This window comes from Pipistrellus hanaki (assembly GCF_964339955.1).
Source record: "Pipistrellus hanaki genome assembly, chromosome: 3".
Taxonomy (NCBI): Eukaryota; Metazoa; Chordata; class Mammalia; order Chiroptera; family Vespertilionidae; genus Pipistrellus; species Pipistrellus hanaki.
Window position 1 is genome coordinate 101,123,872 of NC_140505.1, and position 21,552 is coordinate 101,145,423.

Consider the following 21,552-nt stretch of genomic DNA (forward strand, 5'->3'; position numbering starts at 1 on the left):
CCCTTTATTGATATATACCTGTCACACTAGTCCTCCCTTTTATACTCACTTCTCAGCTTATAACCTAAAACTGAGACAATTCTCATGTCATCCGCATTCTAGAACAGGGTCTGTCCTAATGAGTCAGATATGTGTGGCCAGAAGTGTCTGGTTAGTAATAACCAAGGCTGGTGAACTCAGCGCCTTTGATTCAGTCTATCACTAAGCTATGAAATGCACTGAAACAGTTACTTTTGGAATATTTGTGGCCTGAACACTTTAAGCCATTTTCAGAGATATGGAAACTATAAGTTGGAATAAACTTGAATGCTGGAATAAATTGAATTATTGTCTGTATATACTAGTAATACATAGACAGTTCCTCAGTGAAGAGTTCTGTATTACACTAGAGGCCCAGTGCACAAAAGTGCATTTGGGGGGGGGGGGGGCGGGGGGAGAGTGTCCCTCAGCCGAGCCTGCACCCTCTCCAATCTGGGATCCCTCAGGGATGTCCGACTGCCCGTTTATGCCCTATCCCGGTAGGAAGTTGGACATCCCTCTCACAATCCAGGACTGCTGACTCCCAACTGCTTGCCTGCCTGCCTGATTGTCCCTAACCGCTTCTGCCTGCCAGTCTGATCACCCCCTAACCACTCCCCTGCCAGCCTGACTGATGCCTAACTGCCCTCCTCTGCCAGCCTGGTCACCCCTAATTGCACTCCTCTGCAGGCTTGGGCCCCCCCAACTGCTCTCTCCTGCAGGCCTGGGTCTCCCCCATCTGCCTTTTCCTGCAGGCCCAGTCACCCCCAACTTCCCTCTTCTGCCATCCTGGTCCCCCCCCCCCCAACTGCTCTCCCCAGCAGGCTTGATCACCCCCAACTGCCCTCCCTTGCAGACCTGGTCCCCCCACAACTGCCCTCCCCTGCAGGCCTGGTCCCTCCCAACTGCTTTTTCCTGCTGGCCATCTTGTGGTCACCATCTTGTGTCCACATGAGGGAAGCCATCTTTAACCACATGGGGGCAGCCATCTTGGAGGGATGGTTAATTTGCATATTAATCTTTTATTATAAAAGAGATTGGCATTATTATTATTAATTTCACAAGAACAGGAAACAAGCTTTGCAAAGGTCACCTTGAAAAAAGGAGGATGGTAGAAAATGTAGAGTTCCCTTTAGAAGATCTGTGTTACTTGAGCTGTCGCAGGGAAGGGGATACCAGTTTAGAAACAGTAGACTTGGGTGCAGTTGCACTCTTTATAGCTCCATGATTTCAGCAAATCATCTCCATCTCACCACGGTTAAGTTTTTTTTTGTTAATCCTCACCTGAGGAGACTTTTTCCAATGCTTTTTAAAGAGGGAGGGAGGGGATTTGAAGAGAGAGAGAGAGAGAGAGAGAGAGAGAGAGAGAGAAATTAGAGAGACATATTGACTGGTTGTGTCTCCTGCACACGACCCGACTGGGAATCAAACCCATGACCCTTTGGTACATGGACCAATGCTCTGCACACTGAGCAACACCAGCCAGGGTAAACATAAATTTTCTTTTGTAAAATGTGACTTTGACACCAGCTTGTAGACTTGTGGTAAGGATTGAGTGAAGTCATCTTTGAACTGTGACTTCATACAGATACCAAACCCACTATTCCCCCAATTACACAGGCTCAATTACACAGATGTTTTTAATTCCACAAAAGTAGACAAATAGATGCTGGACTTTTAATTTAAAAGCCCATTTATAATTGGAATTAATTTCTTTGATAAATTGTATTTTTTTTAAATGTCTACTCAGAAGAACATAAATAATGAAATAACAATTTTTTTAAATAGTATGCCCGGTTCCCAAGAAGTTCATATACACCAGGACACAGACCGTATCTCTGGGTTCAATAGGAATTCCTTTCAACCCAAAGGTAATATTTTATTCTAATTAATAGAACTTCAAAATAGAAATGGATAAATGATTTCTGTTATCTTTTTTTGAAAATGTGTAGATGCAAAAGCATGTTTTACATTGCTACTGTTATCTATAGGCTCTGTGAATGAATATTTGCTTTAAAAGTAGTTAAAAAACAAGAGTTTATGTATTGTGAATCTTACATCAATATTTAACTAATAAACACTGGGGGCTATTTATTTGATCAGATTATTCTTCTTAAAATAATAAATTAATTAGAGTCATGCATTACCTGGTAAGTGGAAGAGATGCTGAGTTCTGGAGTCAGACAGAAGTTGGGTTAATCTCTGGTTCCTTTACTTTCTGGTTAGATGACTTTGGATAACTTATTTAACCATCGGAGTCATAATTTTCTCATTTGTAAAATGGGCCAAATGGTACTTCCCTCATCAGACTATTAAAAAGATCAAATGGAAAACATCAAGTATACAATATGTCTCCTAAAATGGGCTGCTTTGCTTGTCTTGGCACCTCATCTAACTGTGGCTTTAATAATCTCCTCATAGAGATTTACTAAGGCAACTTCTTACAGTTTTGGAAAAAATGAGAACCAGTTCTATTTTACAGATGAAGTTGAATATGAAAACCAAAAAAGGTTGGAGGAAGAAGAGGACCTGAATGTACTTACATTTGAAGATCTTCTTTGCTTTGCTTATCAAGTTGCCAAAGGAATGGAATTTCTGGAATTTAAGTCGGTAAGCTTGTTAAAGAAGAAATTAAAACAACAAAAGATAATTTTGAAAAAGATATACTTTTTTTCTTGTTTATTTTAACTTTTATCCCTTAGCCTTATCCACTGTTGGAATCATCTAGAATGTTATCTCACTCTTGGCTAATCTATACTAATGAAAGGGTAACATGGTAATTAGATGGCTCAAGCAGACATCTTCTGGATGTTTGACTTCCTTCTGGACAAAGCCATGGTAGTAGGGGTCAAAGCAGAGGCTGTTAGGGGCAATCAGACCAGCAGGGGAAGAAGCAGTTAGGGGGTGATCAGGCCAGCAGAGGAAGGTAGTTAGGGGCAATCAGGCCAGTGGGGGTTTGGGAGCAGTTAAGGGTGATTAGGCTGGCAGGCAGGAGCGGTTAGGGGGAGATCAGGCTGGTGGGGAGCAGTTGGGGGCAATCAGGCCAGCAGATGGGGGGGAGGGGCAGTTAGGGGTGATCAGGCTGGCATGGAGGAGCAGTTAGGGGGCAATCAGGTCAGCATGCAGAGGCAGTTAGGGGCAATCATGCCAGCAGGGGAGCAGTTAGGGGCATCAGGCTGGCAGGCAGAGGTGGTTAGGTACATTCAGGCAGTCAGGCAAGTGAGCAGTTAGGATTGTGAGAGGGATGTCTTACTGCCGGTAGTTGGATATCCCTCAAGGTTTCCCAGGTTGGAGAGGGTGCAGGCTGGGCTAAGGGACTCCGCCCCTGCTCTGTGCACGAATTTCACGCACCGGGCTTCTAGTCTATATGTAGGTATAAAAGGTTAATATGCTAAGTGTTCCCTCCCACCATCTGACTGGTTGCTATGACGTGCACTGACCATCAGGGGGCAGATGCTCAATGCAGAAGCTGCCATGATGCACACTTGCCATTTACAGAGAAATAGCACTGCAGACCTGGTGCTGACAAAGCGACACTAGCTCCCCCAAGTGAGACACAGGCCCTGCCACCACCCTGGAGCGACAGCCCACCAAATCACAGCCAATGCTGGTGAAACCCCATGGCACAAAATGCAGCCCACAACCAAGCTCAGCCCAGAAATGGTGGCTGTGGGCACTGGGTAATGATGTCATCTAGCAAAGTTCCTCTCCCTAACTACTAGCCTCCTTGCAGTTTCTTCAGCCCAGGATCAAGACTTGCTTTATAGCCAGGTGGAAACATTTACATTTTAACCAAATGTCTGTGAAGGGTTTTCCCATGCCTCATCTCATTTGATCTTCACAGAAATCCTGGAGTAGGTAGATAGGAGACTTGGTGGAATCATATTTTCTTCTTATTTGCCAGAAAATGGAGATTTAGAAAGCTTAGAAATGACCCAACTGAAAAGAAATAAGAAATGGTTTTCTCACTGTGCAGAATATAGTCAAACACTACTGCAGTTAAATATTTTACCCTTTGTTCTCCTTCTGTGATCTACAATAATAAACTGCTTCATGTTGATGTTTACTGCTGTGTTGCTGACAGTAACCTGAAAGAGAAGTTGGGATGCTTCACTGGGCTAGAATAAGTTTAGCTACATCAGAAAGCAGGTCTAATTAAGCAAGTTTATTCTATATCAATAAAAAGTTAAGTTGACTCATGCCTGTGCCATAAATATAAAGCTCTCACTGGCGCCAATCGCATGTGTGTTTCTATTTGTCATTGTCAATCATGAATTTGGTTGACAGTTTTATTATAGAGAAAGGGCAAATAGTGATATTAAAATATTTCTTCTAATTACTTCCCTTTCAATGTGCACAAATTCATGCACTGGGCCACTAGTTATAGTATAAAAGCGCAAGAGCCTTTTTAGATAATGGTTATTATAACTCTCCCAGGCTACCGGGATGTGTCCAGACAGTAAGTCCTCAGGAATCCCTCCTTACAACAAGGTGTAGCAGTGTTGGTTCTTTTTAGACACTTCAGGTTGTCAGGCCATGCCTTGCACATGGGCACTTGACCCAGGGGGGAGAGGATCAAGTACAGAATTCCCTACTTTCTAAGCCAGCCACCCTGGGTGCCTTTGTCTGTTTCACAGCTTCCTGCTATGGGCAGAAGCCCTGGAGACCTGCCTACTACCTCCTTCGCTGATAATTCATGATCCTTCAGTGCTATGAGGAGAAGGTCCTGGAGCCTGCCTCCAATCATGGCCTTTACCTCAATTTTGTGATCTTTCTATAACTGCCTTTCAGCCCTAGTGTTCCCTGATGTTTCAAGTGTTTCCTGCCTATAAGCAGATTTAAGTAATTCCTCCAGCTACTTTTGTTCTCATTTGCTTGCCTTTCATTATCTTCTCTTTATTTCCCAAACTTTTTCTCTTCTTTTTTTCTTTGAGCCTTTTACTTTCTTCCTCCCTCTCTCCTCCACTTTCCTCCCTTTTATTCCTTTCTCCCTGAGTTTGGAGAGAATCATTTCAACTTTATTATTTCCTTTTAAAAAAGTACTCTATAATGCAATGTTACATGTCAGTTACATCTCAGTTTTTAAAAAGAGTAACATGAAGGGGCATAGAAAGGGAGTAGACTGACAGTTCTTGGGGGGAAAGGGGAGTGGAGGGTGCAGGAAGAGACTGAACAAAAGGCATCACCTATGGAGTAGGACAGTGCCGGGGGGGGGGGGGGGGGGAGGGAGGGGGGGATAAGGACAGGGGAGGGTAGGAACCTGGTGGAGGGGAGCTATGAGGGGGAAAAAGAGGAACAATTGTAATAATCTGAACAATAAATATTTATTAAATTTAAGTAAGTAAATAAATAAATAAATAAAAAGAGTAACATGAAATAAGCCAAAAGCTTGGAAGACTAGAAAAAAATTCTATTCATAATAGCAACTAAATCTATAAAACATCTTAAGGTAAACATAACAAGAAATATTTACACTAATAAAAGAGAAAAATGCTAATTGACCGTACCTTCATGAGTTTGGTTGACGCCCACAGCTAATCAGAGCGAGTATGCAAATTAACCCAACCAAGATGGCGGTTAATTTGCATACACTGAGGGAGGGAAGAGTGAAGCCTGAAGATAGCATAGAAGGAAGAGGGAGGAAAAGTGGAAAGCTGCTGGAGGGAAAGTGTGGGCGGGGCAGGGCGGGGCAGGGGGCAGTGGCGGCGATGGGTGGGGCAGGCGGTGGCTTGCAGAAATCTTCCTGCAATGAGCTCCTAGTCCTACAATATATAATAAAAGCCTAATATGCTAAGTGTCCAGTCCACTGGTCGGCTGATTAGCCAATCAAAGCATAATATGCTAATGATATGCTAAGGCCGCTCAATCACTCGCTATGACATGCACTGACCACCAGGGGGAGAATGCTCCGACCAGTGGGTTAGCTTGCTACCGGGGTCTGGCCAATCAGAACTGAGTGAGATGGACCAGACATGCCTTAGAGCCCTCCTGTGATTCCTCCCCCGCTGGCCAACCTGCCCGGCCCTGATCATGCACTGGTGAGTCCCTCAGCCTGGCCTGTCCCCTCTCACAATCCGGGACCCCTTGGGGGATATTGGAGAGCTAGTTTTGGCCCAATCCCACAGGGGGAGTGCTGCTCAGCCAGAAGCCGGGGTGGAGGGTGCAACAGCGGTGGCAGGAGCGTCTCTCACCTCCTTGGCAGTCGGACATTCCCCAAGGGCTCCTGGACTGCAAGAGGTTGCAGGCAGGCTAAAGGACCCCCCCTCCCCCCATCAAGTGCATGAATTTCATGCACTGGGACTGTAGTCTTTATATGAAAGAAACCTGTGAATCTTTACTAAAGGGCAAAAAAAACCTCCAGATAAATTAGTTCTACTATATTCATAGGAGACAATGTTTAAAGGGAAAGTCAATTTCCTCCAAATTAATTTGTATATAGGGGTAAGCAAAAGTAGGTTTACAGTTATTCATCTGAGAAGCGACATGCAGGTTATGATTACTACAATAGCCTCATTAACTACATGTCATGAGTACTCACAACTGTAGACCTACTTTTGCCTACCATGTATTTAGCACAACCTCAATTAGAAGTGCAAGAATCCCTGCCCCCCGAGGATATTAAAAGTACTTATTACCTATTTGCTCTTCTCTTCCAAATTTGGACATCCTTGCTCAATAGTTTTTAAAAATTACGTCTCATAGTATTTTCTTTTTCTTTTTTAAAATATATTTTATTGGAATTTTACAGAGAGGAAGGGAGAGGGATAGAGAGTTAGAAACATCAATCACCTGCATACCCCCTACTGGAGCTGTGCCTGGATATCCCCTACTGGAATTGAACCTGGGACCCTTGAATCCACAGGCCGACACTATCCACCGAGCTAAACTGGTCAGGGCTCATAGTATTTTCTTGACCTTCATCTCTGAGGTACATTCTTCTCTTCATCTTCCTTCCTGCTGTTGGATTCTCTTTGTCCAAGTTCCTTTATCTGTGTAGTTCACCTGCACGTCAACAGTAGTGCTTTCACGGGGATCTTTGCAGATGCTGGAGGGTTATCCACCTGGATCGTCTGGTCCGGTTGGCTGTCTGTAGTTAAGTAAATACTCAAACTGCTCACAACTGGGGGTCAAGGAGCACTGCTTTTCCCCTCTGGGCTTGTAGAAAGAATATTTTGAAGAATATCCAGTACCTTAGGCCCTCTTCCCTCATTTTCCCTGTAGGCCTTCCCCTGAACCACGGTGGCACTATCTCCTGTTTTTGTCCCTCTGCAGGCTCTGTGACGCCCTCAAATATTACTTGAGCACCGGCTAGTGCTAAGCACTGTGCTATGTGCTGAGATACAGTCAGAGCTCATCATTGTTAGGGGTGAAAGAGATCAAGAGTCAGGCAAATCAGTGATTATATTGGAGCATGATAAATACTGTTTCTTGCCAAAACCGGTTTGGCTCAGTGGATGGAGCATCGGTCTGCGGACTGAAGGGTCCCAGGTTTGATTCTTGTCTAGGGCATGTACATTGGCTGCGGGCATATCCCCAGTAGGGGGTGTGCAGGAGGCAGCTGGTCGATGTTTCTCTCTCATGGATATTTCTAGCTCTCTATCCCTCAACCTTCCTCTCTGTAAAAAAATCAATAAAATATATTTTAAAACAAACAAACAAATAAATACTGTGTTCTAGTAAGATCTGGGAACCCAGGGCAGCGACAGGCACTGAGGGAGGGAGGTGGTGCAGAAAAGCCTTTCTGAAAGAAGACCAGCAGGGAACATGGGATGAGGTCAGAATATGGAATCAGAGGGAGTTTGTTGAGAAAGATTGTGGGTTTAAACATGTTGAATGTGAGATTCTTTGGGCAACAAAGCAGACACTTGGCTATGCCTATCTGAAGCTCAAGGGAACTGTTTGAGTTGGAACTAGAGATCTGGGTGCCGATGGTTGCTCCCTGGGTTGGACGAAGTGCTCAGGGGAGGATGTGGAACCGCCAGAGCAGTAGGAAGGAAACAGCCTGGAGAAGGCTGGACAGCAGAACTACATTCCCAGGGAGCTCAGATCCACTCATGCCTGGATAGGCGCTGTGCAGGTCGGCCTGGGCTTAGCCAGAGCAGCCTGGGCAGACCCCTGGGAGGTGGGAAGGGGGCGGGGGGCTGCAGGGGCGTGGTGGGGAAGTGGGTGAAATGTAAATGGAGCCTTTAAGTGAACAGCACTCACAGTAGGAAGGAAGGGAACTACAGGAATTTGAGTCCTTATGGCTTTTGCTTTTATATTTTAAATATTGAAAACAGACCTTTGGACCTTTGCTACTCGTGCCCTGTTCCTTTAAAAATCTTCCTTCTTAATTTTCTTGACAAACCACTTGGATTAAAGTTATATCATATTTAAATTCAGGGATTGTTTTTTCTAATTCCACTACAGTCAACCTTCCCAAGCTTATTTTTAGTATTCTTTTCTGAATGTTTTCTTTGAGGTTACTCCATTTTATTGCCAAAGTCATTTTCCAGTCAGAAAAGTGACTATTTTCTCCATCACCACAATAAGAGTGCTGAAAGACAGCTCTGAAAATCCCTCTGGGAGCTCAGCAGAGGGCTGTGTTTTGTCCCATATTTAGAGCAAGATGCAACATCAACTCCGTTTGATCTCCTTTCTAAGAACCCATCCCCTTTGGCCTCTGAGAATGTTCCATTAGCAGCACAATGTCTGTAGCCATGGTAGCTGGAGAATTGGGCCCTGACTTGGTTATATTTCATGGTGATTGCTCATGACCCAGCAAAGATAAGACACCGCATGAACTATGCATGCATTCATCTGTAACTCCTGCTGAACTCAAAGCCAGAAGAAAGGTTGCCACTGTGAGCTGCACCACAGCAAATAACTCCCGTATCGTTCCTTCCAGTGTGTCCACAGAGACCTGGCCGCCAGGAACGTGCTGGTGACCCGTGGGAAAGTGGTGAAGATATGCGATTTTGGATTGGCTCGAGATATTATGAGTGATTCCAACTACGTTATCAGGGGCAATGTGAGACTGCTGTTTCTTACACGTTTTTCTCCCATTATTTTGTGTTTTGTCATTGTCATGGTGAACATGTGCACTCACCGCAGTGTTGATTAACATCCAAACATTTCCTTTGAGCAGTTTGCTTTTTAATGCTGAACAAATTTTCTACAGCTTCAGGGAATATTTTGTCTGTAACAAAATTTGAGCAAAACAGCAACTCATCTATCCTGGGGCTCGTCAGAATAGGTCATTTAGGGTCCTTGGAGTACAAACCACACTAAAAAACAAAGCTCATTACTTGCAATTCTTTCTCTTAACTATAAAGTGACTATTGAGTTATGTTTTCAATGATGGGAATAACTAATAGATACAATAAAGTACTTAATGTAAATCAAATATTAAATATAAATTTCTATAAGGAACAATGTGCAAATTAAATATTAGTTAATGAATATTTTTCATCCTATTACTTTTACTCAGGGAAACGTAGAATATGACTAAATTTTCTTGTTTAAAAAAACCAAGGATAGGTGTGTTATTTATAAGAAAAGTATTAGAAATACTAGAAGATAACATTGAGTATGATTGTTACACCTGGACTCAAGCCCCTATTCTTCTTTGGGGCTCTTCATTTTGGGGTTTCTAGCTGCTTTATTGTCCTTACTTGTAAAATAATCACAAATGCTGATATCATGCTTACTGAGTGCTAATTTCTGTTTTATGGGCTTTACATATATTAATTCAGTTAGGTCCGGGGTCGGCACACCGCGGCTCTTTGGCCCCTTGAGTGCGGCTCTTCCACAAAACACCACGTGCGGGTGTGCACGTTCAGTGCGATTGAAACTTTGTGGCCCGTACGCAGAAGTTGGTTTTCAGCCTGGGCGAGTCTATTTTGAAGAAGCGGCAATAGAACACTCAAGGGGCCCAAGAGCCACATGTGGATTGCGAGCCACGGTTTGCCAACCACTGAGTTAGGTCAAAAGTACTCATTTGTGGCTGAGGAAACTGTAGCACAGACATGTAACTTGCCCGTGATTACACAGCCCAAAGATGAGAGTGTGAATAGTCTGAGCCTGAGTCTCTGTATAACCACGGTGGACGGTACGGTGTTTCCCATGGGGAATATTCACTGGTCTGAGTCAGCATCACTGTGGGAATGAACCAATAAAATCCACATGAAAGCTCCTGTCCAGGGTAAGCATCCAATAAATGTTAAAAATCAAATTCAATTATATTTCCACCAGACTCAAATAATCATCTGAGCTGATGTCAGATCTGTGCTTCATTTAGCTGACGTCACAAATAAGATGAATGTTCACCTATGCAGTTTCTACCCTACTAATTGGTGGTCACTCCTGTAAGAAGCTGAATCACATTTGCAACTACAATTCACTCATTCAGTTGATCAAATTAGCCAGATTCGTCTGCTTGGTCCTATCAGTTCATCAATTTGTGGAGGATTTAAGATAGGGTTTCTATCTTGAGTTTTTATTTTACTTGACAGAATAAACGTGCACTGCGAAGGGCTCCCTAACCATGAAGAAAAACTATTACACAACGCTCTTCGTCCCTGTCTTGGTTCTAATCTGAGTCTGTGCTCATTTAAAATCCCCGTTTCATGCTGCTGGAAATTATTAAAGCCACAGAAGCCTGCCTGCTATCATTTCTGGAAGTGATGACATATGCTTCCTTCACCACATTTTCTTGTGTAGAGCATTTTCACTGAAGTTCTTCCAAGAAATGCTTTAACAAAATGATGCACTGATTCATTAGTATCCACTTACCTCCGAGCAACTGACTAGCTACCCCTTAATGGAAAGTATCTACTGTTAAGCTTTTCAATCGCAAGCACAAGTTTTTGTTCAAGTTAAGTTTTAAAGAAATATGGGCAGGGTTTTTCTTAAGACTACTATGTTAGAATGCTAGTTTGATATGAGGAGTATGATTTTCTCAATAAAGCATTAAGAGTGGCCTTAGGAAGATCAAATTTATCTTCTAGCTCACAAGAGACAAGAAGTGTTTGTCCATGGAAAACTCACCACTGATCTCTTGGGTTTTACACAGGCCCGCCTGCCTGTGAAGTGGATGGCTCCTGAAAGCTTGTTTGAAGGGGTCTACACTATCAAGAGTGATGTCTGGTCATACGGAATATTACTCTGGGAGATATTCTCACTTGGTAAGGTTTGCAGTTTGCTGCCCTCTCTGGGCTCTGGGCTTCTGTGCCCTCCTCAGCTCCTAAGCCAGAGTGGATGAAATGCCACCTGGAATGCGCCCAGAGCTCCCAAGTCTTACTTCTGTTGCAGCAGGTGCCACTCGATGTTTTATTTACTGGGATCAGTAGTTCTGTTGTCAGCCCATTACCTGTTTGACAGCTGGAACCATGATTTGGCCCAGTAACAGCCCAGCACAATTCAGCATCTGGCTCATTGGAGCTCTCCATACATTTGTTAATTGAATGAATGAAAAAAGAAATGAAGAATGAGCCCTAGCTGGTTTGGCTCAATGGATAGAGCATCAGCCCATGGACTAAAGGGTCAAAGATTTGATTCCCATCAATGACGCATACCTTGGTTTCAGGGGTCCATACAGGAGGCAACTGATCAAAGTGTCTCTCTCACATGGATGTTTCTGTCTCTCCCCCTCCTCCATTCTCTCTAAAAATCAATGGAAAAATATCGATGGATGAGGATTAACAACAACAATAGCAGGGAGGGAGGGAGGAAGGGAGGAAAGGAGGAAGGGAGGAAAGGATGAAAGGGGGGAGGGAGAGAAGGAGGGAGGGAGCGAGGAAGGAAGGAAGGAAGGAAGGAAGGAAGGAAGGAAGGAAGGAAGGAAGGAAGGAAGGAAGGAAGGAAGGAAGGGAAGAAGGAAAAATGCTTCTACTCCCCAATGTTTCCCTCAGGTGTCAATCCTTACCCTGGCATTCCGGTTGATGCAAACTTCTATAAACTCATTCAGAGTGGATTTAAAATGGACCAGCCATTTTATGCTACAGAAGAAATGTAAGTTCTTACAGACTGTGAAGTGGCTGCAATCAGAAATTCTTAGTCTGTGTAGTTCCCAGTGCATGACAAGAAAAGTAAAACTCCTTAATGCAAAGCTCATATGATTCCTCTTTAGAAAAGAAAACTCCCCCGTTGTGTCTGGGGGTTTCTGAACGAAACCGAGCCTTTCCTGACCTGAGGTACTCTCACTTCTGGGTTTCGGTTCCTTTGCTTGAGGGATCCTGAGTGATAAGACTCCATCTCCTGACGTCTGGTCCACATTGTATTTTTTCAAATGCATTTCTGTCCATCATCAAATTTGCCCTTTCTGATATGAGTTCAAAATCCAGTCAAGTACTTGCCACAAAACAAACATGCCACAAATACGCAGCTCCCTGGCAATCAGTGGTACTTCGTTATGTGAAAAATTATTCCTTTTGCTCCATTCAGATTTCCTCATCTTGCTCCCTGTTCTGTTACTTTTATAGATACTTTATAATGCAGTCCTGCTGGGCTTTCGACTCAAGGAAACGGCCATCCTTCTCTAATCTGACTTCATGTTTGGGCTGTCAGCTGGCAGACGCGGAGGAAGCGGTATGTGGTAACACGGCCCTTTCTCAAGTGGGACTCTAAAGGAGGCCATGAGAACAGTCGCTGCCGGTTTCCAAAGAACCCAAGGCACCAAGTTGCCTTCCTCACCCCAACTTGTCATGGTTGCCCTTTAAAAGTTGTGTGTAGTGATACACTTGAATCTAATATAATATTGTAGGTCAACTATAATTAAGTTTTACACAAAAATATATTTAATTAAAAAAAGAAAAAGATAGTATGGGTGAGACATACTTATTAATAAGGAATTTCTTTTTTTTGGCGGGGGGGAGTTTTTTTCTGAAAATTTCAGCCAATTGATTAAGGAATTAAATGCTTTTAAGTGTCCAGTGCAGAGGACTAGACAACTAAATAAAATTTAATCCCTGACCTACCTTTCCTAATTCATGATGAAGCTCTGTACAATGCAATCATGTAATATAACAGAATGGAAAGAACATTAACCTGAATCTGTGAGTGTCTAATACCAGTTCTACTTCTCTGCTCTCTAAGAGGAGTGTGAATTATAGGAGATCACTTTATTTCTCTGGGCCTTAGTTTTCTCACATGTAGAATAGGTTGCTAAATTAAATGATCCTTGAACTTTGGGAACATGGAATTACTTTGATGATTCTTTGTCTCATCAGCACCACCTCGTACAGCAAAAGGAGCCATCCCCTAGGTTAGGGGTGTCGAACTCAATCAGAGAAGGGGCCAAAATCTAAAATCCAGCCTAGATCGCCGGCCGAATGGTTTACTGAACAGTCATAAACTGACAATGTCATAAACTGACAGCGGAGTGCAGTGATGACAGCGCGGTGCGGGCCACATTGCAAGGCCTGGCGGGCTAGATTTGGCCCGAGGGCCTTGTGTTTGACACATGTGCCCTAGGTGAAGTGAACGAAAGATGGCACCTTAAACTCCCCATACCTGGGTTTAAATCTTGGCTCATTAGTTTGCTCCTTATATGACTTAAGCCACTTAGCTTTTTCTGCGGTCTGTTTCCTGATCTGGAGTATGGGATTAACAAACCTTACTTTACATAATTTTAAGGAGTACTGTAATTAACAAGACATATGTACCTTGCCAGTGTGGCTCAATGGTTGAACACTGACCTATGAACCAGGAAGTTATGGTTTGAGTCCTGGTCAGGGCACATGCCTGGGTTTAAGGCTTGATCCCCAGTAGGGACGTGTGCAGGAGGCTGGCGATCAATGATTCTTTTGTCATTGATGTTTCTATCTCTCCCTCTCCCTTTCTCTCTGAGATCAATAAAAATATTTTTTTAAACTTATTTAAAAAAAGATGACATATGTGAAAAGTCTTAACACATAGCAGGCACTTAGTAGTTACTCAATAAAAGTTAATTAAATGTGAATCTGATTCTTTAAGTGGATTATCTTTCTTCTGTTTTGAAGTTATTAAGAGCCCATTTTCAATTCTGTGGTTTCTCTAGAGGTCTATGTAGAAGCTACCAATTGCTACCAATTGCTGTCCTTTCCTTCTGCTATGATTTTTTAAAAATCGTGTATAGAAACTAAGATATTGTCAGGAAATTAGGTCAAAAAGGTTATGAGAAATAGAAAGCCCCGAAGGGACTACAGGCTATTGGACAAATTACCTGTAAGCAGTTAATGACACCATGAAATAAACTGAAAGGAGAGTTATAGAGAGAAACAAGAAATGAGCTGGTGGAGTAAAGAAAAAGGGTTGAGTGATTTTTACTTTTTGGAAAGTTAGGTGCAGGTTTACAGAGTGGTTTTTGAGCTCTGCTGTGAAGAATGTGTAGTATTTTGGCTACCGAGGAATGGAGGGTTAGTAGTGTATTCCATGCTAGATGAGTAATATAAAGGGTCGAAGTTGAGAAATTAGAATGGGAAATAAATGGTTGTGACTACATTGTAGGGTGAGTGAGGGGAAATGGAGGAAACAAGACTTTGAAGGTGGTAAGTGTAGCCAGGTGGGGAGGGACCCCGTGGCTCTGGTCAGGATCACCTTGGTCTTGGTGTGCGGTTCTCCTTTCATGCCCCCCCCCCCCCCCACACACACACAGGATGTCCAGATCCCCTTCCTTCTGTTCAGGGGGCATCAGGAATGGAATAGCAAGCTTTCCATAGATCAAGGGTGGGTAACATCCGGCCTTTGGGCCTTATAAGGCCCCCCAAATCATTAGGTCTGGCCCTGCCAAAGCATTAGGGGTGAGTATATTAAATGTTTGACCAAATTTAGCAGGCTAATTTTTAAGTTGATAATTTTGTACGGCCCTTGAATGATGTTATTATATAAATACTCAGTGGCCCTTGGCAGGAGAAAGGCTCCCCACCCTTGCTATAGATAATGCTTCAGCTGAGGGTATCCATGCTCAAGGTCAATGCTCCAACTTTCCCCCCAATTTCTTCAGCTCTCTCCCTGACCCTCTGTGATGAAAAGATGTTGTCTTACCAGAATCAAAGCCTCTGGTAGCAATTGGTAGCTTCTTTGGGTAAATTAGGAAAAGGCGCCCCCTATGGGTGGGATGAATACACCAAAAGAAGTTCCTGACCACTGCCTGGCATATCCAGTCTAGACTCCTGGACAGCATAGCACATACGGGTTTCAGTCCCCACTTGCCCATTTGGCTAGGCACCTTTGAGCAAGGTGTAACCTGCACAACCATATCAGGCAGCTCTGCCCACTGTGAGCAAACTGTCCCTCCTCTGCTACCACTCCATCTTTTCACAACTTTGCATAATCACGTCCAGTCTCTCCCCCCCCCCCCAATATTTTTATTGATTTGAGAGAGGAAGGGAGAGGGATAGAGAGATAGAAACATCAATGATGAGAGAGAAACATTAATCAGCTGTCTCCTGCATGCCCCCTACTGGGGATTGAGCCCACAACCCAAGCATGTGCCATGAAACCTGGGACCCTTCAGTCTGCAGGTCGATGCTATGCCACTGAGCCAAACCAGCTAGGTCATCATATCCAGTCTCTTGAATGGGAAAACAGACCTGGCCAGCATACTTTGCTTGGGGTCACCTTTTCTGGAACGCATGCAAATGGTTTTTGTAGAATCTCTGTTTCTGCTTTATTATGCATAGGGAAAGGAAGTGCTCTCAGAGAACAAGTGAAAATGGAGGGAAATGCATAGAGAAAATGTAGGCTAATACTTTTAGATATAACCCAACCCCAAAAGTGTAGGATGAGGGCAGGGTGATCATTGAATAACCTACTAAAGTATTATTTAAAGAGTGGTGAACCAATGAAGATTTTAGAGCAGACAAACATGCTTCAATGTTTGTCTTAAAGACCCAAATCACTATGTATGGTTAACTAGACTTATGGGATGATCATTTTGTTTTGTGGTCCTCTTTCTCATCACTGGACTTGATGTATGAGGACAAGGGTGGTGCTGCTCATCTTTACGTCACCTGATGGAGTCCCCTACACAGGGGACAATAGCTGTCACTAAATAAATGAACAAATGTGGGTTGAGGCCACATCTGTACTATTTACCATTATATATCCAACTGCTAGCATAATGTTTAGTATATAGAAGTTGGATGTAAATATTTCTAGAAAGAAAGAAAGGAATCATAAAAGTAAATTAGGGGAAACAAAAGCAAAAGAGTGAGAGTAAGTGTACCAGTTAAGAGATGAGTGCATAGCCAGTGTGGCTCAGTTGGTTGAATGCCATCCAAAAGGTGGGTTTGATGCATGAGGGAGGCAGCTAGTTGATGTTTCTCAACTCACATCAATCTTTTTCTCTCTCCCTCTCCCTTCCTCTCTCTAAAATAAATAAAAATACAATAATAAAAATAAAGAGGTGCCCAGCCAGTATGTCTCAGTGATTGAGTGTCAACCTATGAACCAGGAGGTTCAACTCCCTGTGAGGCAAATGCTTGGGTTGTGGGCTTGATCCCCTGTGTGGGGTGTGCAGGAAACAGCCAATCAATGATTCTCTCTCATCATTGTTAGAAATTCAGTGCCAGAGACATACATTTGTTTCAGCAAGTCGAATAGGTCATCACCAATTGCTGTATCCACTTTACAAAAAAGATGTATTGCCCTAGCCAATGTGGCTCAATGGTTGAACATTGACCTATGAATCAGGAAGTCAAGGCACATGCTTGGGTTGTGGGCTCAATTCCAAATGTGGGATGTGCAGGAGACAGCTGATCAATGATTCTCTCTCATTATTGATGTTTCTCTCTCTCCAACTCAGAAATCTCTGAAATAATGAAAATATATTTAAAACAACACAACAAAAACTAACAACAGCAACAAAGACAGTAGTGAGGAATGGGGGAATGGAGGAGTCTGTCAAACTTAAAGAATACACCATCTCTGCTTCATAAGGAGTTCTTTTTTTAAAATGTATATTTTATTGTTTTTTACAGAGAGGAAGGGAGAGGGATAGAATTAGAAACATCGATGAGAGAAAAAACATTGGTCAGCTGCCTTCTGCACACCTCCTATGGGGGATGTACCCATGACCAACGGAACATGCCCTTGACTGGAATTGAACCTGGGACTTTTCAGTCTATCTACTGAACCAAACCAAATTAGAGCAGGAGTTCTTATAAATAAATAAATAAATAAATAAATAAATAAATAAATAAATAAGCCAGCCCAATATAAAAGGGCAAAGGAGATAGACTGTTTAGAATAAAATGAGAAAGGTCATTGAATATAGAAGAAGATGCTTAACTTTGTTTATCATGAAACATATGCAGATAGGGAGGGATAGAAAACAAGTATCTGGATAAAGGGTAGAGATGTGGAGGACTGTTACTACCCACTTTTGGTAAGGCTCTGGAAGTAGTCTTCCCAGCACAGTGGATAAAAATAGAGGTAAGGAACCCTTCAGCAGGTCAGCACAAGTCAAAGGTATAACAATTCAAATGTGTATTTCCTGCCCTTGCTGGTTGCTCAATAGTTAGAGCATCTACTCATGGACTCAAGGGTCGCAGATTTGATTCCGGTTCAAGGAACATACCTCAGTTGCAGGCTCTATCCCTGGCACCAGCTGGGGTATGTTTGGGAGGCAACAATTGATTATCTCTGTCTCTCCCACTCCCTTCCACTCTCTTAAAAAAATAATAATAATAATAATGGAAAAAACATCCTCGAGTGAGGATTAACAATAACAACAAAAAAATGTGCATCCACCTGATCACTTCCCCCACCTCTTCCAAAGACATAGTCACATGTACACTTTTTAACTGCATATTATTCTAGAGGCCCAGTGCACAAAATTTATGCACTCGGAGGGGTACCCTCAGCCTTGCCTGCACCCTCTCACAATCTGGAAGCCTTCAGGGGATGTCCAACTGATGGATTCCTATGGGGAACTGGCCTAAGCAGGCAGTCAGATATCCTTTGTGCTGCCACAGAGGCGGGAGAGACTCCTGCCGCCACCTCTGCACTTGCCAGTCATGAGCCTGGCTTCTGGCTGAGAAGCACTCCTCCTGTGCCTCCTTACTAGGGGGCAGCTCCTGCATTGAGCATCTGCCCACAGTGGTCTGTATGTGTTATAGCAACCGGCTGTTCCACCGTTTGATCAATTTACATATTAGCCTTTTATTATATAGGATAACCAATTATGTACCAATTATGGTACATCTATGGTACTATAGAACTCTAGGCTGCCATTAGAAAGATATGGTTCATGTTTAGTAAATAGTGGAAAGATGTAACCCATGTAACATATGAACATCATAATTGACACATATAACATAGGAACAACTGTTTATATATAGTATTAGTAATTCAAAATAAGGTGCTGAAACAGAATCTACAGTCTGAACCAACTGATACAAATTTGTGTGTGCAAAGCAAGCTATCTATAATGGTGGGCACCTCTGATGGTTTTAGCTCTTTACTATAGAATGTTCTATATTCCTTAAATTATCCTATGAATGTGTATTAATTTGATAACCAGACAAAAAAAATAGAGCTCTTTTTGTTTTTGTAAAAAAAAATTTTTTAAATCACTAAATCTCCACCCAGCTGGCATGGCTCAGTGGTTGAGCAATGACCTATGAATCATGGTTTGATTCCTGGTCAGAGCACATGCCCGGGTTGTGGCCTCAATCCCCAGTGTAGGGCTTGCCGGAAGCAGCCCATCAATGGTTCTCTCTCATCATTGACGTTTCCATTTCTCCCTCTTCCTTTCTCTCTGAAGTAAAAATATTTTTTAAAAATAAAATAAAATAAATAGAACCATATTTTAGAAAAGTCACTAAACTCCCAAGTCAGAAGTCAAGAATCAGTTCCCTGTATTAATTGCATAATGATCAATTGTCTTTTTTGTGGACTTTTTCTTTTGTGGTTTTTCTGCATGGCTTTAGGATTTCTAGATCAAGATTTTATATCTAAAAGTAGAAGTAGTAATGAAATAAAATATTTGACTATGACTTGATTTCTCCATTAATAGACAGCAAAAAATTGCTTTATCAATTAATATATAGAATAGCTTCTAAAGCCTATGCATAGTAAAAGTAAGCAATAATTTGCAGAATAAGCACGTGACATGTAAGTGTTAACCAGATGATGAATGTTCTTTCTCTTTTCTGTATTCAGATGTATCAGAATATGGATGGCCATGTTTCTAAACATCCTTCCGGCTACCAAAACAGGCAACCTTACAGCAGAGAGACGGGTGCAGGGCTGCCCTCTCCGCAGGATAGCGCTGAAGACTCGTAGAGAAACAATTTAGTTTTAAGAACTCCTCTCCCCCTCACCTTCGACTGGTTATTGATTACCAAAACAAGATTAACTTCATCACTAAAATGTATTCTCAATTGCTGCTTTGCTGGACTTTTCTCTAGAAGCTCTCTATATTTACTGTTGTTTTCAAAGGAACTTTTGTAAAGTTGAATTTGCACAAGGCAGGAAGAGCTGATAATTAACTTTATCGGAGCATCTACATACATCCAAAGGCCTTCTCAGGCTGGTTTGAGTGAAAGTTGTGTACCTAAGTATAGTATATTCTTGTAAATACATAAAACAAAATACATTTTGCTGAGGAGAAGCTGATATCATTTTTTTAAATCTATGTTTTAAGATAATATGTATCTTTTTCAGATATTTAGTGATATATTTTATGAATGGAAATAAAGTTTCTACTATAGAAATGGTTGTTACTGAATTATTTGCACAGTGTATTTAGGGCAAGACTTACCTGGAGTTCATGAACCTACTGAAATTGTGTGTGATGTTTTGTTTGTGCCTGTGTGGGTTTTCTCTTGCTGAGAAGGCCCATCCCTTCTTCAGATTCTTTAAAGGACCCCTGAGTCCTGCCCCCTGATGGGAGGAGAAGAGCTGATGCTGGACGTCTGCTGTCTTCTCTGTAGCACTCTTGATGTAGTCCCCTTCGTCCTCTGGAGCTTAGCACCCCCATCCCACAGGCTTATAGACTTGGATTTGTCCAGTGTAGCCTTTTCTTACTTCTTCTTGGCCTCCCTTTAATTTTAGTGGCTCCAAATACGAGTTCCCCACCACTTTTTAACTGTGTGATGTTCGGCAAATGACTGGACTTCTTCAGGCCCCTGTTTTCTCTTCTGGAAAATGGATAATAATGGCATCTATCTGACAGGGCTATTGTAAGAATTAAGTGAATTACATATATCTTATATGTATGTTATAAATATAATATATACATATATTACATAAACATATAAATCATTTAGAATGATGGTTGGCCCATAGACATTATCTAATTGTCATTTGTGCTTTCCTTCCTGGTTTTAATCCTTTCTTGTAGACCAGTCCCCATAAACTCACTTAGATTACACTAATTTTTTTCTTGTTTATAATTGATTAGGAACCCAGTGCACAAATTTTGTGCACCAGAAGGTCAGCCTGCCCCCTCTCACAGCCTGGGAGCCCTCAGGGGATGTCCTACTGACAGCTTAGGCCCGCTTCCTACGGGAGTGGGCCTAAACTGCAATCTGGCCTCCTACAGGCTCATCAGGGGAAGGCGCCACCCCCATCACCCTGCTGCTGCTGCCACTGCTGGCTGCCAAGGTGTTTTAATCAACACAAATTCAAGTCCCTTCACCATGAAAAATGACAACTTTCTTTAGGCATTTTCAAGATGTCTCTTTCATAGGAAATGACCTTTCTTTCTTTCTTCCTTCCTTCCTTTCTTCCTTCCTTCCTTCCTTCCTTCCTTCCTTCCTTCCTTCCTTCCTTCCTTCCTTTCTTTCTTTCTTTCTATCTTTCTTTCTTTCTTTTTTCTCACCTAAAGATATTTTCCCATTGATTTTTAGAGAGCTTGGAAGAGAGAGGAAAAGACACATCAAAGTGAGAGGGACACTCGATTGGTTGTCTCCTGCATGAGCCCTGACTTGGGCCCCAGTCTGGAAGGAGCCTGCAACCTAGGTACATACCCTTGATCAGAATCAAACCCTGACCCTGCCTCCACAGGCTGAGTTTCTATCCCCTGAGCCAAACTGGCTAGGGCAGGATATGATATTTCTTAGTCCCTCCAGCAGCGAATCTTTGTTTTTTCCTCCAGGAGTGAGGTGGAAAAACCCTAGATCACCTTCTTGGATTCTTATTATCCATGTTACCAAGAACACTACTAGAGGCATACCAGGAGTTTAGCCAATGAATAGTCAGAAAAGGTGTTTCTGCCCTGCTTGGTTTGGCTCAGTGAATAGAGCATTGGCCTGCAGACTCAAGAGTCCCAGATTCAATTCCAATCAAGGGCATGTACCTTGGTTTCTGGCCCATACCCAGTAGGGGGTGTGCAGGAGGCAGCTGATATATATATATATATACACACACACATATATATTATATATATATATATATATATATATATATATATATATATACACACACACACACACACACACACACACACACACACACATATATATATAAAAGAAAAGGTGTTTCCTCTGCAGCTCACATACAGAGGCTGGGGTCGAGGGGTAGTGGTGGCCTGGGCATGCCCCCCTGCCTCTCTGCTCCCAGGACTGT

At 42.6% G+C, this 21,552-nt stretch overlaps 1 protein-coding gene across 2 annotated transcripts in view; it reads left to right on the forward strand.

Annotated features, from left to right (window-relative positions):
* The window catches only part of FLT3 (fms related receptor tyrosine kinase 3), a 75,703-nt gene extending 56,006 nt beyond the window's left edge, over positions 1-19,697 (forward strand). For both annotated transcript variants that reach the window (XM_084878679.1, XM_084878680.1), the window contains 7 exons: positions 1,807-1,889; positions 2,501-2,628; positions 8,906-9,028; positions 11,072-11,183; positions 11,910-12,009; positions 12,480-12,585; positions 19,144-19,697. In XM_084878679.1, the coding sequence (XP_084734805.1) occupies positions 1,807-1,889; positions 2,501-2,628; positions 8,906-9,028; positions 11,072-11,183; positions 11,910-12,009; positions 12,480-12,585; positions 19,144-19,266 (775 nt within the window). In that variant the 3' untranslated portion in view covers positions 19,267-19,697. The remainder of the gene's footprint in view (positions 1-1,806; positions 1,890-2,500; positions 2,629-8,905; positions 9,029-11,071; positions 11,184-11,909; positions 12,010-12,479; positions 12,586-19,143) is intronic.
* Positions 19,698-21,552: the final 1,855 nt, after the last annotated feature.